Here is an 18,442-nt window from a genome sequence, read left to right as displayed (position 1 = left end):
TAACTTTTACATATAGGTTTTCTATAGGTTACACTATAAATCAATATTATAGCTTAATTTTTATTCCATTTCCCTAAATCATAAAAATATTGACTGACTTGCTATATTTAAAATAGTTTAATATTATTAGAATTTTAAATAATGATCTTATGTTGAACTGATATTATATTTCCATTATAGCACTTTTTCAACATAAACATGAAGATTGTTTGAATCCTAAGGACCTAGTCAGTTGACTCCAGTCGCAGGCCTCCCACAGTCTGGTAGACACACTGCTTAAGTGCACAGCAGTACAAGGATGAGACCATCTTGTTCACTTCCCCCATTCAATTACATTGTTTACCACCAAATGAATTTTTTGGTCAAGCAAGCAATTTTTGGCTGGGCATGGTGACACACACCTGTAATCCTAGTACTCGGTAGACTGAGATAAGAGGTTAGCAGGTTCGAAGCTAGCCTCAGCAACTTAGAGTGAGATCTTTGTCAACTTAGCAAGAATCTGTTTCAAAATTTAAAAATAAATATAATAGGACTGGGGTTATAGCTCAAAAGTAGAATGCCCTGGGTTCACATCTTAGTACTAAAAAAAAAAAAAAAAAAAAAAAAAAAAAAAAAAAATCAGCAATTTTGGTTTCTATAAATAGCTGCTCTTAGAGAAAAGATAGAATTCAGTTAGAAAGATTCAGAAATAAAGCTTTTTATTTGAAATCCTAAAATATTAAAGACTTTGCCAACTACTCTTCTGATTAAATAATATCAACTTATTTTTGTCATGACTTTATTTTGTCATGATTTTAAGTAGAGAGTCTATTTTAAAATTAAGTATTATAACTCATTTTAGGTATATCAATTGAAAATGAAAACTATAATTCTTCTTGGACTCCTGGGAACTACTCTGTCAGCTCCAGTAAGTATTCTCATGGTATTCATAACCTCATTCTCAAAACCTACAGCAGTCCCTTTTTCACCATATATTTTTTTCTTTTTTGGCTTTAGCTTATCTCACCACGCCTTCTGTCTGCCAGCAACAGCAATGAGGTTAGTTTAAATAATGAAAATAATCTCAATTTTTAAAATGAAAACCCAGTGGGAAGGGACAAAAGTTTTCTCTTGAGTTAGTCTGCATCATATCTACTATCTTTTATGCATATCCAAACAAATTCTAAGCTTTATTTTCTATACCAGATTTATCAAAAGTTATTTTGCCCTCTTTGTTTGATTGTAAGCTTTTCAAAGCCAGAGAAACATCTTCCATATAATTTGTTCAAATAACACTTAATACAGGCACAGATGGATATATAAAATTACTACATGAACCCCTGGGATGGGCTAAAATTGTGCAATATACAACAGGGATGACGTTATTTAATCTCAGCCTTGTTTTCAACTCTAACCTCTAATCACTGTAATTTAATGTATGTAAGCTTAGTGGGAATAATGTCTCATTTCTAACAGGAAACTCATCAACCAGCTCTGACTTGTGCTATATATGTAGTAAACATTGTTCTTAGTCATTTTAGCATAACAGCTTTATATTATCTTTTCTTTTCTAGTTACTTCTGAATCTTAATAATGGTCAACTTTTGCCTGTTCAGTTTCAGGTATCCACCTTTCAATCAGTTTAAGAACATTTTTTACTGCTCATTTCTAACAGTATTTTGCATGATAACAAAATGTATTCTGATTTCATTTTAGAAATCTCTATTTTTAAAGTTATAAATGTGTCCTGTACCTGTCTTAATGACCATTTATTTGAAAGTCAGAGTAAAAACTTGTAGTAAAAATAACATTTGGGATATGCTAGGCACTAATTCATCCAACTATGAGATAGTTAACTATCTCACAGAAAGTCATATCCAGCTAAGCAGTGGGTAGGAAGACAAAAACAAATATATGAACCCAGTCTGACAACTGCAGAAATTGTGCTCTTTTGTCAACCTTTTTCTGCTTTATATTTCTCGTGATAATTCAGAATTTAACTTTATTAGTGTGCCTCATAGTGAACAAGATGCTGTCTCTTTTTATAATGAAGCACTGAAAATACAGAAACTGTTTGTATTTTGTCTCTTTCTTGCTCAGAACTGATTTTAAGTCTTTGCCAATAAAAGAGAAACATTTCCCTTCTTTTATATCCTCACAGGGTCCATTTAACTCGTGGATTCCTCCCTTCTCCCGCTTAGTACAACAGCAGCAGGGTCAAACTCCAGGACGCCCCCAGTTCCCATTGCTGAATGTCGACCAGCTTGCTGGACTTTTCCCAAATCAGATACCATTCACAAGACAAGTCAGCTTTGCCCAAGGAGCTCAGGCTGGTCAGTTGGACCCTTCACAACCTCAAACGCCATCACAGACCCAACAGGGCCCTAATCAAGTAAGTCTTCACCCGTCTATCCTGAGAAGAGAGACTGCAGGTCAAATGTGAAAATGAATATGAAGAAGATTTTAAATAAGATAAGACTCCTACCCAAGACATTTTCTTTTCATAATTTACTTAATCATCACTGAAAATACTTCCTCATATTTTCTTGTTTTAACATAAAAATACCATTCAAATCAGGACATATTCTGAACATAGCCAGAAATCAGAGTCAAATGAATTTTGGACAAACTAGGTAAATTTAATTTTAAAAAGTAAAATTTGTAGCCGGGCGTGGTGGCGCATGCTTGTAATCCCCGCGCTTGGGAGGCTGAGACAGGAGGATCATACAGGTTCGAAGCCAGCCTCAGCTGGCTTAAGAAACCCTGTTTCCAAATAAAATATAAAATAGGTCTGGGAGTGTAGCCTGGAGGTAGAAGACCCCTGGGTTCCAACCCCAGTACCACCACCAAAAAAAAAAAAAGTAAAATTTGTTTTTAAAAAAGATTTAAAAAAATTTTTTTTTGCTAATGTTAATTTCTGTAATAGCTGACTTTGTTGTGGAGTCTGCAAATACAAATGGTAAAGTTACATTGCTAGCTTTATAAAAATCTCAGGAATTTTAAATAACAAAATCAAATATTTTCTTATATGATTTTCTCTCTCTACGTTTGTTTGTTTGTTTGTTTTGGCAGGTGATGCCTTATGTATTTTCCTTCAAAATGCCTCAAGAACAAACACAGGTAAATGAGTAGAATATCACTGCTAATAGAAACTGGTGGCTACTTATACTCTCCATATGCTTTCCTTTATTCTCCTGGCTCTCCAGTGAGAGAAATATGAAGACCCAACCTATGGTATCACTGTCTAGATAACAGCATTGCAGGGCTGGCATCAGTACTGGTGTTAGGCTCACTTAGTTCTCTAACAACAGGCAGCTCGGTAGAGTCTCCAGGACCCCTGAATTTCCTGGACACTGCCATGTTGGGGTTAAATGAGTTCATTAAGCCCCAGGCCAAGGTCCTCACTGCATCTAAAGTGCTGACATTTAGGAGCAAAAGAAGAGAAATACCATGTGATGACACTGTACAATCCTAAATTTTGTTTCAGAGGACAGTGCATTTATATTTCTAGTTCTCCAAAGCACAGCTATAAAAATCCATTGTCTATTAAACTGATAATATTGATAACATATAATATTATGAAGAGTTAAAAAAACACTTTCTCACATTATTTGGCATTTATGAAATTTTGCTGAAAACATTTCCAGGTCTTTGCAATATTTCCTATTTGACTCCATCATATGTTAAATGTCAATGACTTCCATTAAATAATATATATATATATATATATATATATATATATATATATATATATATATATATGTGGTACTGGGGTTCCTGGAAGCCCTTCTACCTCCGGGCTATGCTCCCAGACCTATTTTATATTTTTGAAACAGGGTCTCTTACGCCAGCGCGGCTGGCTTCGAACCTGCGCGATCCTCCTGTCTCCGCCTCCCAAGCGCAGGGATTACAAGCGTGCACCACCACGCCCGGCTAAATAAAATAATTTTAAAAAATAAATGAAAAAATGGTAGAAATTAATTAAATTGGGAACTCCTATCAATATTATGATAATATTTTTATAATAGTCTAGATTCAAAGAAACAGGCCTATAATCGAATTATCCGAAGAATACTCACCTTTTCACAAAAAGTTATACCACTTGTCTTATTAAATTATAATTATGTAATTTTGTCTCTTCCCACTCCCATTACAATACAAAACATACTTCTAGACATTATCTCATTTTATGCCAGAAACATTTAGAGTTCGATATGTGACAAGTGGAATTATTTTACTTTAAGGATCAGGAAAATTAGCCTTAATGAGAATAAATCTCCAATCCCAATGAAAGTAAAGAGCTGAGCTGGAATGTAATTCTCCACCTTCTGTAACGACTAAGCCAGCAATCCATTCTGATTGCACCAAAATCTCTGGTGATCATTTTAAAAATGACAAATGCCTGGACCTACCCTAGGCCTAATAAACCAAAACCCACAATTAGATGACAAACTATCATCTAAAATGTTTGATAGGTGATTTTGAGTGTTAACCAAGATTAAAAACCATAACACATATATCCTTCTGGAACCACAGTTGCTGTTGTTTTGAAATTTCATGTCTAACATAGTTACTTAATGAATCAAAGAAGCAAAAGAGCATAGAAAACTTTAGGTATGTAATACTGTGCTCATTTTCTATAACTACATTGTATGTATATAAACATACACAGACATATAAATGGAAGCTAATACATGGTAAGTCAAGTAGTAGTGGCTTTGTTGCTTGTCTTATTTCTAGATTTTTCTAATATTAAAAATTTATATGGGTTATTCTAATGAAATGGTTATTATTAAATTTCCTAATAGTTTTTAAAAGAATGAATTCTTTTTTCATTCATGATGATAGGACTTCTAATACCATGTCCCGCAAAGCAATGAGTCTTAAATATATAGAAAAAATGCATCATGGGCTGTACTTATCTTAGGCATTTGCAAAGTAATTTGTATATAAAATCTCCAAGGTGATCTTTTTTTTAAGCCTCTTTTCCATAGTTGAATGTGTTAAATCTTAAATTGCTAAGTGAAATACCTTAAAATCAATATTCAGGATCACATAGGATGTAAGTTTTCTGAAGTTTGAGAAAGTTATCTACTCTTATGTCCATATTTAATAATGTAAAATTGCTATATAAAATGGATTTAAAATATTAACATTGGAAGATCAAAAAGTATGGTCTATGCTGATCTAAGGGAGTCTTTCACATATTTTTCTATTTTCAGTATTATCCAGTTTACATGGTCTTACCCTGGGAACAGTCTCAGCAAACATTCACACAGTCACCCCCACAAACAGGGCAACAACAGTTTGAGGAGCAGGTACTGTGAGCGTTCTATTTTTAATTTTATTTTGTTTACTTTTAAAAATGTTTTTATGGTGGTGGGGATTTAGCCTCGAGCTTCATACATGCTAGGAAAGCACTCTGTCACTGAGGTATGTTCCCAGCCCTATCTGAGTAACTTTATCTGAAAATAGAGAATAAGTAAACTTCAGAAGAAAAAGCAAATGAATATACTTAGCGTGAGTGCTCAACAGCTTGACCTGGTAGACATAAAAAGATACAAAGCTTTCTCTTATAAATCCCTTGTGTGGGCTAATTTGGTAATACTCCAAGTCTGGATTTTAAAAGAGTGAAATCAATGAATGAATTCTAATAAAATCAGAGGCCAAAAACCTGAATCACTTCTGAAAATGAATTTTTCTCCCATTTAAAACATATCAATATTCATATTTATTTATATACCCATGCATGCAGTTCTTACTGAAAGACTTTAAAAAAATAGCTATCTTGATGAAAATTGCCCTTGGCCACTCACTATATCTTCAGATACAATCAGATAAAAATATGTTGAATTTTATGAACTGGCAATGAATATTTAGAATTTTGATGTAAATTCATTATACATAATCATAGACTGGATGACCTTACTTAGCATAATACTCTCTAGTTCCATCCGTTTTCCTGTAAATAACATTATTTTATTCTTCTTAATGAATGAGTAAAATTACATTGTGCATGTATAGCACATTTTATTTATTCCTTCATTTGTTGATGGACACCATAATTTGGTTATTGTGAATTATGCTGCTATAAACATAGGTATGCACATATCACTAGAGTATTCTGACTTTAATTCTTTTAGAAAAATACCAAGGACAGGTACAGCTAAGTCATTTGTTGGTTCCATTCCTAGTTTTTTGGGGGAACCTCTATACTGATTTCCATAATGGTTGTCCTAATTTATAGTCTCACCAACAGTGGATAACTGTTCCTATTTCTCCACATCCTTGTCAGCATTTATTATTGTATTCTTTTCTTTCTTATTTATTTATTTATTTATTTATTTATTTATTTATTTATTTTTGCTTTACTGGGGATTGAACCCAGGGGCATTCTCCCTACAAGCTATACTCTCAGCCCTATTTTTATTCTTTATTTTGAAACAGGGTCTCCCTGAGTTGCAAGGGCTGTCCGCAAACTGTGATCCTCTTGTCTCAGCCTCCCAAATGCTGGGATTATAAACATGTGCCCGGCTTATTATTGTATTCTTGGTAATTGCCATTCAAAGTGGAGTTAGATGGAACCTTAATCTCAGTGTAGTTTTGTTTTGTTTTGCTTTGTAGTACTGGAGATTGAACCCAGGGGTATTCTACCTCTGAGCTATATCCCCAGCCCTATTTTTTATTATTTATTTTGAAATAGGGTCTTACTAAGTTGTGGAGGGACTCACTAAGTAGCAGAGGCTGGCAATGAACCTGAGATTCTCCTGTCTCAGCCTCCCACGTACTAGGATTACAAGCGTATGCTCTCACTCTTGTTATGGTTTGCATTATACACCATTGGTGGAATCATAAATTAGTACAACCACTATGGAAGTTTTAAACTAGAAATTATATGGTATTAAAAGGATTCTTGTCAATGTAATAATAATTTTTACTAAATGAAACATGAACTTTAAAAATCATTTAATTAATATAAAAGGTATTTTAAGTAATCATTTATCACAAACTTGTGACAAAATTTATCAGAGTAAATCTAATGCATTTTTCAAAATCTGACAGATGCCATTCTATACTCAATTTGGATACATTCCACAAGAACCTGTGAGTAAATGTATTATTTTCCTTTTTAAAAGTCATTTAAAATTATGTGCTTAATTCTTTATTAAATATATAAATGTCAGCTAAACACCAAGCATACTTCTCTAGCTAAACAAAGACAGATTTATCCACACATATTATAGGAAGAACACATACCAGGAAACCATGAGATGTATCAATAAGAAAGTATTAGAATATTCTCTCACAGTGTTTGGGCTTGCATCAGGTGATTTTGGAGAGACTTCTGTGAAGTAATGGTTGGCTCTGGAGTAGGTATTTTCAAGAAGTGGAGGTAATCCAGGCGTGGTTGCACACGCCTGTAATCACAGTACAGGAGGATCGCAGGCTCAAGGCCAGCCTAAGCAACTTAAGAAGACACTATTTCAAAATAAAAATACAAAGGGCTTGAGGTGTGGCTCAGATATAGAATATCCCTGGATTCAATCCCCAGTACAAGGAAGGAACAAAGGAAGGAAGGAAGGAAGGAAGGAAGGAAGGAAGGAAGGAAGGAAGGAAGAGTAGCTCTATGATTGAGCATCTTAAGGATGCTCATCTGGAAGGTCAGGATGATGCCGCAAGGCAAAGCCTGCAACTGATGAAGCAGCAGTAGTTACTAATACCAGGATGTGAGGATACTTGGCACTTTGGTAACTTGCACAGTAAGCTTGCTTTTGACAAAATAATAATGTTGTCATGTGTTTCTAATTTTCTAATTTCATCATATGCATTGACAACCTTCTCTGATGTAGGTGTTCTGTGAGGTTATTTATGCTCAACAAGAGAATACCAAGGCCTAGCAGGGAATGTCAGGAAGCTGCGATTATAGAACTGGGTGTCCAGCCATGTCTCTAATACCAGGATTTGTTTTTCTCTTTCTCAAATCTAAACTCCTTTTGAGCCGGGCGTGGTGGCTCACGCTTGTAATCCCTGCGCTTGGGAGGCGGAGACAGGAAGATTGTACAGGTTCGAAGCCAGCCGCACTGGCTTAAGAGACCCTGTTTCCACATTAAAAAAAAAAAGTATAAAATAGGTCTGGGAGTATAACCCGGAGGTAGAAGGGCTTCCAGGAACCCCAGTACCACCAAATAAATAAATAAATAAATAAATAAATAAACTCCTTTTGATGCTTTTAAGAAAATAATTAAAGAAGTTGGGAACTGTTTGCTTTGGGTGGCAAAACATATGTTTACATATCACTAATTGAGATTTTTTTTTTTTTTGCAGTACTGGGGATGGAACCCAGGGGCATTCAACCTCTGAGTGACACTCGCAGCCCTATATTTTAGACATTTTTAATTTTTGAAACAATATCTCACTGAGTTGTAAAGGGCCTCACTAAGTAGCTGAGACTGTCAGTGAACCATGATCCTCCGGTCTCTGCCTCCCAAATGCTGGATTACAAGCGTGCGCCACCATGCCTGGCAACTAATTGGGATTTTTAACTTTCTGTTTTTTTCAGGGTGTACAAGAAGCACAACAGCAATTAGCTTTTGACACCCTTCTAGGCACAAATCCAGAAGTTGTTGTGATGGTAAGATTTCTTAGGACACTTTGTTAGCAACATGGTATCAACAACCGACAACGTGTAAGTTCCTTCACTGATGTTGTCTTCAGCGTAAACTTTATTATGATTCTCTCTACAACCATTGTTTCTTCCTTCTGTAATCTTTTTAAATCAAGATTTAATTCCCTCCGTTCTTCAGATATTTATTGAGGAACTACACTATTCCAGATTCTCTTCTACGTTCCCTTATTTAAAAGCAGTTAGCAAGAAACAACCATATTTGTAAACTATATTCATAACTTTCTTTTAAAATAGCTAATGAAATAGAAAACTAATAAAGGCACTTGCTTCTGGAATATAATGCTTGCTTTTCATCTCAACTTTGTGGCTTGACATTCTTCGCAATTTTTAACTACTTGAGCCTGATCCACTTTGTTTTCTGCCTCATCCTCTATAGCCAGCAGGAGGAGCGATGCCACATTTACAAAAAGAAGTGGTCAGCTTTATCCATGACAATGCAGGAGTTTACGTGCCTTCCACCTCGCCTAAACCCAGCACACCCAACGTTTTCACTTCTACTATGAACCCAACTGTTGCTCCAGTGCTTCTGGAAGAGAAGGTAAAGTAACCAAAGGGCCACTGTATGTACAAAATCATTTAATGGAAAATACAAAGGTAATACTTAACATATAGAACTCAGTCATGAAAATAAAATACAACTGATGATAGAAAAGGTGATCTTGATCATTGATAACATGACCAGTAATTATTTTTGATAATTAGTCAGGATGTAATTTAATTTTAATTTACTGAAAGCTGCTTGTCAATACCCTTTTCTCACTAGGCCAAGACTAAGAGCCTAAGAGAACCTTAAGATGCTGTCCTAATCGTACAGTCTGGGGTAGGTATTTGCCAAAAGCATGCATTAATTGCCATAATAATTCTTAAAAGAAAAATATTGTCAAAGGAACTAGTGGAGAATTCTTCCCAAAATGATTATGATGAAAGAAGCTAGTGTCTATAAATATGTACAAAAATAATAGTAATTACAAGGCTTTAGCACTGTGTGTGTGTGTTACTAAGGATTAAACCCAGGGGCATTATAACTCTGAGCTACATCTCCAGTCCTATTTTTTTTTTATGTAGATCATATTGAAAATGGCATACATTCAGACTATGTTTGGTACCCTCCCCCCTTCTCTTTCCCCCTCCCAATAATGAGTGTCCAGGTTAATCATGCTATATATTTTTACACAAATTAGAATGTACCTCCTTCATTAATCAACCTCAGCCTTCTTCCTCTCTTATCCTTCCATTCTAGCTTTGATGAGATTTCTCTTCCATTGTCTGGAGTCCCTCTGGTATCCCTAATACTCCCTAGTTTGAGCATATTAGAGAAAATATAAGTCCAGCACAATTCGTAATAGCCAAAATATGGAACCAACCTAGGTCTCCGTCAACAGATGAATGGATTGCAAAATTATGGGAAATACTCACAATGGAATTCTACTCAGCTATAAAAAAGAACAAAATCATGTCATTTGAAAGAAGCTAGAAGACGTGGAGAACATTATGTTAAGTGAGATCAGCCAAGCACAGAAAGAGAAGGGACTTAGGTTTTCCCATCCCAATTTTTTACCCTTTATTTTGAAACAGGGTTTCACTAAGTTGGAGAAGGCCTCACTGAGTTGCTGAGGCTAGCCATGAACCTACAATCCTCCTGTCTCAGCCTCCCAAGAACTGGGATTACAAGCATGCACAACTCCCAGCTTAATTTTAGCAATTTTTAAAAATCAAAATTAACTTTTGAGCATACTTTATCAGTTCTCCCAAATTATCATTTCACATTGCAAGCTAAACATTGTAACAATGACAATATATTTGTATTAGCTTGAAATAAAATTTCTGAATAATAAATTGCATTATGGCAAGGAAATTTTAATGGCTTTTATATCAAACATAATCTGATTAATTATCTGTCTAAATGAACTCATTTAGCATGAAGTTTAATGGCTGTAGAAAGTATAGAAGAAGTTTGATGGAAGGGCAAGAACAGAATAAAAATAAAAAGTAAAAATACACATGAAAAAGGAAACTATTTGACCTGAAGGGTAAACTAAATGACAAAGGTTTTCAAAATCTCCTCCCTGCTGCCTAAGAGTTTCTTCTGATCCCTCCTTCTTCTATGAAAAAAAATATTCAACATTCTTTAGATGAAAATAGACTATGAAAGCACAAACAGGAGTAGTATCCATGCCTCTTTAGAAAAATATTTTTATTAAATGCACTATTTTGTACAATATGAGTCAACTCAAGTCATTTATACTAAAGGGAGTTTGATATAGTATGACCCTTGCTCAATGTAAAATCAACTTTCGTAGAAGCTTCTGTTTCTTTAATAAGAAATTTTCAAGCTGGGCATGGTAACACACATTTGTAATCCTAGCACTCAGGAAGCTGAGACTGAAGGATGGAGGTTTGCGGACAGCCTCAGCTACTTAGTGAGGTCCTCTGCAACTTAGTGAGACCCTGTTTCAAAATAAAGAATACAAAAATAGGGCAGCGGGTATAGTCCGGAGGTTGAATGCCCCTGGGTCCCACCCCCAGGCCCACAAAAAGAAATTTTCAAAATATCTAGGAAAATTTACCAAAAATCTAATGATACTAAAATGCTCTTCAATCTTATTTTTCAGAGAAAAAGATATGGCAGTGCCTTGGATATCATTTTAGGCTATTTGTTTCCTCAATGCTAATATTAGTCTTTTGTTCATACAAAATACCTTCACTCTTCTGATTGTCCTTACTTATAGGTGGTATTATATTCCTTAAATATGTCATAGAAAAAGAATATAATCATGTAATGTCTTATTTTTACACAATGTATCTTTTCAAATACTCATTGCATAATCTAGGATATCTAGTTACACAAAGAATAAAGCTAATACAATTAAATCAATTGGATAACTATATTAACAAAGGATGTCTCTACAAAATTATGTCATCCATGAGAATAAAGATATACTGTCAATAGATCTGTCAGTGTGATTATTGGGACCAATGGATTAAAATATATCCCCAGCTTTCACATAGCATCATGAAATAACTATACCATAAGTGCATATGTCACAATACACATAATACAAATATGTATTGCATAGTTACAAACAAATATTTCCCCAGGTCCATTCAGTCAGCTTCCTTCTGATGATTTCCTCATTAAAATCATATTTATTTGGAGACTGATACTGTGAACTGCATGCTCTTGATATGACACGGCTATATAAAGAAATAGCTGTCCTCACCAAAATGATAAATTCTCAGGGGGATGTGTGCTTGTTTGGGAGGCAGCATCCTAGAAAAAACTGGGAATAGATTTTGGATTTCCTCATATTTGGCTTTGAGCCTTCAGGGAAGTACTTAAACTGAATCTCAGTTTTCTCAGATATAAATTATAAATAACAAAATTTAACTTTCAGAATTTTCAAAAGAACTACTTGAGATAACACACATCAGGTGCCTACCTCATATGAAGCATTCAGAAAGTATTAGGTTTCCCTCTCGTGTATGAATAGTAGAGTACTTTTTATCTATTTTCCCAGATCCAGACCTTTAATGAAACTTTGAGTAAATAGAAAAATTGACATTCAGTATTCATTACATATTTGTGGAAGTGTGTTGCTGTGTGTGAGTGTGGAAGTTAATAAATAAATATGTATTAAGTGGCTTCAAACGAACATGGTAAATATTCCAGGCTTTATGGTTCATTAGAATTCCTAAAATCCTACTTGTTCCTGCATTTAGTACTGTCACAACCCTGGAGTCTACTACTTGCTCTAATAGAAGAGTAATACAATAATTATGTATCATACCATCACTTTGGTCTCCATCCTTTTCCCTAAGTTCATATGTCAAGTGAGTGTGATTCTAGGTCATTGGCTGATGTCTTAATATGGAAAACGATAAAGAACCTGAACACAAATATGTCTAATGGAATTCATTTCAGAAGCTACAAGCCAAATATGAGAAGAGGATGGGGAGGGAATAGTGTGGGAATTGGGGAAGGGCTAAATGAGTGATATGTGCATGTAGGCCTCCACCATTTCGTACTCCATTAAGATGTATGAATACAATGCACAAATAAAAATAAATAAATAAATAAATAATTAGAAAAAAGCTACAAACACCATGACCCCAAATCCCAATAGTTCAGAGCATCATTTTTAAATCATTTTTAAAATACATGTGAGTTCAGGTCAAGTGCTTAAAATATATCCTGGAGCATATTCATTCAAGAAAAAAGGAGGAAAGGGAGTGATCAGAGACTAAAAAGAAAAGATGAGTACAACATACCTTTTCTGTCAAGATGGAACAGTGGAGGAGTCATGAAAAACTGCAAAACCAAGTACCAAGTAATCACAGCTCGAAAGTTTGGCAATATAGGTACAATAATAAATACTTTGGAAATAGAGTGCAATGGTTTGTTATATAAGTAATTTGACTTAAGAGATGGCTGGATAGCTAGTGAAATATTATTTCTGGGTGTTTCTATGAGAAGGTTTTTGGAAGATATCAGCAGTCAAATCAGTAGACCAAGTTAAGATCACCCTTACCAACATGAGCAGGCATCATACAACTCATTGAGTACCTAGACAGAACAAAAGGTAGAAGAAAAGAAAATATGTTTTCTCCACTTGAGCTGGGACTTGCACCTTTTTCTCCTTTTAGACATTGGAACACTGGGTTTTCAAGCCTTCAGACTAGAACAGGACTTATTTTAGGTTTAAACTAGAACTACTCAACCAGCTTTCCTGGATTTTCCACTTGCAGAGGGGAGGTTATGGGTCTCAGTTTGTATAATCATGTGATCCAATACTTCATAATAAATCTCTATGTATCCATATCTATCTATAGATATGGATATATATCTATATATAATTGATTCCGATTCTTTGAGAACATTGTCTAATATAGAGAGAGATTCTGAAAAGTCAATTTTGTAGTCTTAAAATATATAAGTACTATGTAAATAATACTATAGTAAAATTAAGAAGTTAATAAAATATTTATTCAAAACATTAATGCCAAACTAAATATGCTGAATTAATTTCTTTATATTGCTCTTTTTTTGTGGTACTAGGGATTGAACTCAGGGGCCTTCTACATCTGAGCTATACCCCCAGCCCTATTTTACTTTTTATTTTGAAACAGAAACTCTCTTACTTGCTGAGGCTGTCCACAAATCTGCAATCCTCTTGTCTCAGCCTTCCCAGTAGTATAATTACAAACATGTGTCACCATGCCTGGAAAAATTAATTTATTTATTCCAGGCAATATTAACAGGGCATTACAACCCTGGATACTTTTACCTGATTCAGTTGAATGATTCAGGCTTTAAAATAAACTGCCAAATCATTATCCAATACCCATTCTTTTTTTTTTTATCCCAACCCTTTTAATTTTATTTTATTTTATTTTTAATTTATTTTTTATTGGTGCAATGTATTCATACATCATAGTGGTATAAAGAAAATACTTTTGTAGACATACATGCACATCTCGCCCAGTTAGCCCCTACCACGATCCCCACGCCATTCCCTCCCCATCCCTCCTTCCCACGCTTGGCTTACTGGTTGACATCTAGTATTATAGCAATTTATACAATATTAACATTGATAATCTCACATAACAGTTTCATTTGTCTGGTACCAAACTTTTGATGACTTAAAGATAACATTTCAATATTTCTTTTTGCTTTCTTTCTTACCAGAGAATATTTTTTCTTTTTTTTTTTTTAGGTGAAACTATCATACATTTATTTATTTATTTTTCAGAAAAAATCTATCCTGATATGGAATATGGACTCTAGATACCCAAAACAGTCTCAAAGAAGAACAAAGCTAGAAGATGTATATTTTCTGATTTCAAACCATATAAAGCTACAATAATTGAAACAGTGTAGTACTGTTCTAAAGGCAGATATATAAACCATTGGAGCTAAATAAAAGCCTAGAGATAAATTCTTCCATACATTGTCAAGTTATTTTTGACAAGGTTTCCATGAACTTTTGGTGGAGGAAATACTAGTCTTTTAACTACATATTGTTGAAAAATAATAATAAATGAAAAAGAATAAAATTGGACCCTTACCTAACACATATACAAATATTAACTCAAAATAGATAAAAGACCTAAATATAAATCTTAATACTATAAACTTTTAGAAGAAAATCTGGGTCATAAAACCTCACAACATTGAAATTGGAAGTGATTTCTTGGATATGATTTCAATGGCACAGGCAACAAAAGAGTAAATAAACTCCCTAAAAAATAAAAAAAAATATTGTATATCCAAAGACAATGTAAACAGAGTTAAAAGAAACTGATCCTCTTCCAAGAGTTCCTCCTATGACCCATTTCTCCCTAACTCTCACATATTAGGGAAAGCATCTGATTTCTTATTTTTTGTGCCTGACTAATCTCACTTAGCATAATGTCCTCCAGTTCCATCCATTTCCCTGAAAATTATGTAATTGAGTTTTTTTTGATGGCTGAGTAAAATTCCATTGTGTACATATCCCACAGTTTTGTAATCCATTCATCTGTTGATGGACATCTTGGCTGGTTCCATAGTTTGGCTATGGTGAATTGTGCAGCTATGAACATAGATACACATGCATTAGTTTGGTAGTTTGGTTTCTTTTCTTTTGGGTAGATACCCAACAGTGGTATTGCTGGATCAAATGGAAGATTTGTTCCCATTCTTCTGAGGATTCTCCATACTGTTTTCCAAAGTGGTTGCACTAATTTGCAATCCCACCAACAATGTCTTAGAGTTCCCACTTCTCCACATCCTCGCCAGCATCTGTTGTTGTTTGTGTTTTGAATGATGGCCATTCTAGTTGGAGTTAGGTGAAATTTCAGGGTAGTTTTGATTTGCATCTCTCTGATTGCCAGTGATGTTGAGCATTTTTTCATGCATTTATTGGCCATTTGAATTTCTTCTTTTGTGAAGTGTCTATTTAGTTCATTTGCCCATTTTGTTATTGGATGCTTTGTGTTCTTAGTGTTGAGTTTCTTGAGTTCTCTGTATATTCTAGATATTAGTCCTCTATCAGTGGTGTAGGTGGCAAAAATCTTCTCCCATTCTGTTGGCTCTCGATTGAGGTTCTTGATAGTTTCCTTTGCTGAACAGAAGCTCTTCAGTTTCATGCAATCCCATGTATTGATTCTCCTTTTAATTTGTTGTGCCTTTGGGGTCTTGTTGAGGAAATGTTTGTCTGTGCCTATGTGTTGTAGTGTTGGACCTATGCCCTCTTCAAGGAGCTTCAAGGTCTCTGGTTTAATTTCCAGTCTTTGATCCATCGTGAGTTGACTTTTGTACAGGGTGAAAAAGTGGGATTAACATCCAATTTTCTGCATATGGTTAACCAGTTTTGCCAACACCATTTGTTGAAGAGGCTATCTTTTTTCCAGTGTATGTTTTTGGCCCCTTTGTCAAAAATCAATTGGCTGAAAGTGTGTGGACTTGTTTCTGGGTCTTCTATTCTGCTCCATTGGTCTATATATCTGTTCTTTTGCCAGTACCATGCTGTTTTTATTACAATGGCTTTGTAGTATAGTTTAAAGTCAGGTATTGTGATTCCTCCTGCGTGGTTTTTGTTGCTGAGAACTACCTTGGCTATTCTGGGCTTTTTGTTATTCCAGATAAATTTAAGGACTGATTTTTCTATGTCTGTGAGGAATGATCTTGGTAGTTTAATGGGCATTGCATTAAATCTGTAGATCACTTTTGGGAGGATGGCCATTTTAATGATATTAATTCTGCCAATCCATGAACATGGAAGGTCTTTCCATCTTCTAAGATCTTCTTCGATTTCTTTTTTCAGTGTTTTATAATTTTCTTTGTAGAGATCTTTTACTTCCTTGGTCAAGTTTATTCCTAGGTATTTTATTTTTTTGTGGGAGATCCTGAGTGGAAGTGTTTTCTGAATTTCTTTTTCAGTGGATTCATGGTTGGTGTACAGGAAAGCTTCTGATATTTTAAGATTGATTTTGTATCCAGATACCTTGCTGAATTTGTTGATCAGTTCTATAAGCCTTTTGGTTGAGTTTGTTGGGTTTTCTAAATATAGTATCATGTCATCTGCAAATAGTGAGAGCTTAAGTTCTTCTTTTCCTATTTGTACTCCTTTGATTTCCTTTTCTTGCCTTATTGCTCTGGCTAGAGTCTCTAGTACTATATTGAAGAGAAGTGGTGATAGTGGACATCCTTGTCTCGTTCCAGTTTTTAGGGGAAATTCTTGAAGTTTTTCCCCATTTAATATGATGTTGGCAGTGGGCTTATTGTAGATTGCCTTAATAATGTTGAGATATGTTCCTTCTATTCCAATTCTCTGCAGTGTTTTTATCATAAATGGATATTGAATTTTATCAAATGCTTTTTCAGCATCTATTGAGATGATCATGTGGTTTTTGTCTTTGATTCTGTTTATATGATGAATTACATGAATTGATTTTCGTATATTGAACCAGCCTTGCATCCCTGGGATGAACCCTACCTGGTCATGGTGAATGATTTTCTTGATGTGGTTTTGAATGCGTGTTGCTAGTATTTTGTTTAATAGTTTTGCATCCAAGTTCATCAGAGATATAGGCCTGTAGTTTTCCTTCCTTGAACTGTCTTTATTCGGTTTGGGTATTAGTGTGATGTTGGCTTCATAGAATGTATTTGGGAGAGTCCCGGTTTTTTCTATTTCCCGAAATAGTTTGAGTAGTATTGGGATTAGTTCTCCTATAAAGGTTTTATAGAATTCACTTGGGAAACCATCTGGTCCTGGGCTTTTCTTTGATGGTAAGCTCTTTATTGCTATTTCAATCTCTTTGATTGTTATTGGTTGGTTTAAGTGTTCTATATCTTCTTGACTCAGTTTAGGAAGGTTGTATTTATCTAGGAAGTTGTCGATTTCCTCCAGATTTTCCATTTTGTTGGAGTATAGTTTTTCAAAGTAGTTTCTGATAATCCTCTGGATTTCTACGCTGTCAGTAGTAATGTCTCCTTTTTCATCCCTTATCTTCATAATTTGGGTTGATTCTCTCTTTTTTTTAGTTAGGTTGGCTAGTGGTTTATCAATCTTGTTAATTTTTTCAAGAAACCAGCTTTTGGTTTTGTTGATTTTCTGTATTGTTTTTTTATTCTCTATTTCGTTAATTTCTGCTCTAATTTTAATAATTTCCCGTCTTCTGCTGGCTTTGGGGTTCAATTGTTCCTGCTTTTCAAGGGCTTTGAGGTGTGTCATAAGGCTATTTATTTGAAGATTTTCTGTTTTTCTTATGTGAGCACTCAGTGCTATAAATTTTCCTCTTAATACTGCCTTCAAAGTGTCTCAGAGGTTTTGATATGTTGTTTCTTTATTTTCATTTGTTTCTAGAAATTTCTTGATTTCACCTCTTACATCTTCTATGACCCATTCTTCATTCAGAAGTGTGGTGTTCAGTCTCCACATGTTTATGTTGTTTCTCTGGGTCTTCTTATAGTTGATTTCTAGTTTCATTCCATTATGGTCTGAAATGACACAGGGAAGTATGTAACATTTTTTAAATTTGCTAGTGCTCATTTTGTGTCCCAGGATGTGATCTATTTTGGAGAAGGTTCCATGAGCAGCTGAGAAAAATGTAAACTCTGCTGTAGTTGGGTGAAATATTCTATATGTGTCCAAAAGGTCCATTTGGTTAATGGTGTTCTTTAGTTCTGAGACATCTTTACTGACCCTTTGTCTGGAAGATCGGTCTAGTATTGTGAGTGGTGTGTTGAAGTCTCCCAGTATTATTGTGTTGGGATTTATGTGTGGCTTCATGTCA

At 34.6% G+C, this 18,442-nt stretch overlaps 1 protein-coding gene across 1 annotated transcript in view; it reads left to right on the top strand.

Annotated features, from left to right (window-relative positions):
* Positions 1–856: 856 nt before the first annotated feature.
* Positions 857–18,442, top strand: part of LOC308264091 (odontogenic ameloblast-associated protein-like) — a gene marked incomplete at both ends in the record, with an annotated part of 39,106 nt that continues 21,520 nt past the window's right edge. The window contains 9 exons of the mRNA XM_080697226.1: positions 857–907; positions 997–1,038; positions 1,554–1,601; positions 2,141–2,371; positions 3,052–3,099; positions 5,202–5,297; positions 7,042–7,083; positions 8,540–8,611; positions 9,042–9,203. Coding sequence (XP_080553352.1) covers positions 857–907; positions 997–1,038; positions 1,554–1,601; positions 2,141–2,371; positions 3,052–3,099; positions 5,202–5,297; positions 7,042–7,083; positions 8,540–8,611; positions 9,042–9,203 — 792 coding nt within the window. The remainder of the gene's footprint in view (positions 908–996; positions 1,039–1,553; positions 1,602–2,140; positions 2,372–3,051; positions 3,100–5,201; positions 5,298–7,041; positions 7,084–8,539; positions 8,612–9,041; positions 9,204–18,442) is intronic.

Source organism: Muscardinus avellanarius, assembly GCF_963383645.1.
Source record: "Muscardinus avellanarius genome assembly, chromosome: 6".
Classification (NCBI taxonomy): Eukaryota; Metazoa; Chordata; class Mammalia; order Rodentia; family Gliridae; genus Muscardinus; species Muscardinus avellanarius.
Note: the sequence above shows the minus strand (reverse complement) of the source record. Positions and strands in the feature narration are given on the sequence as shown.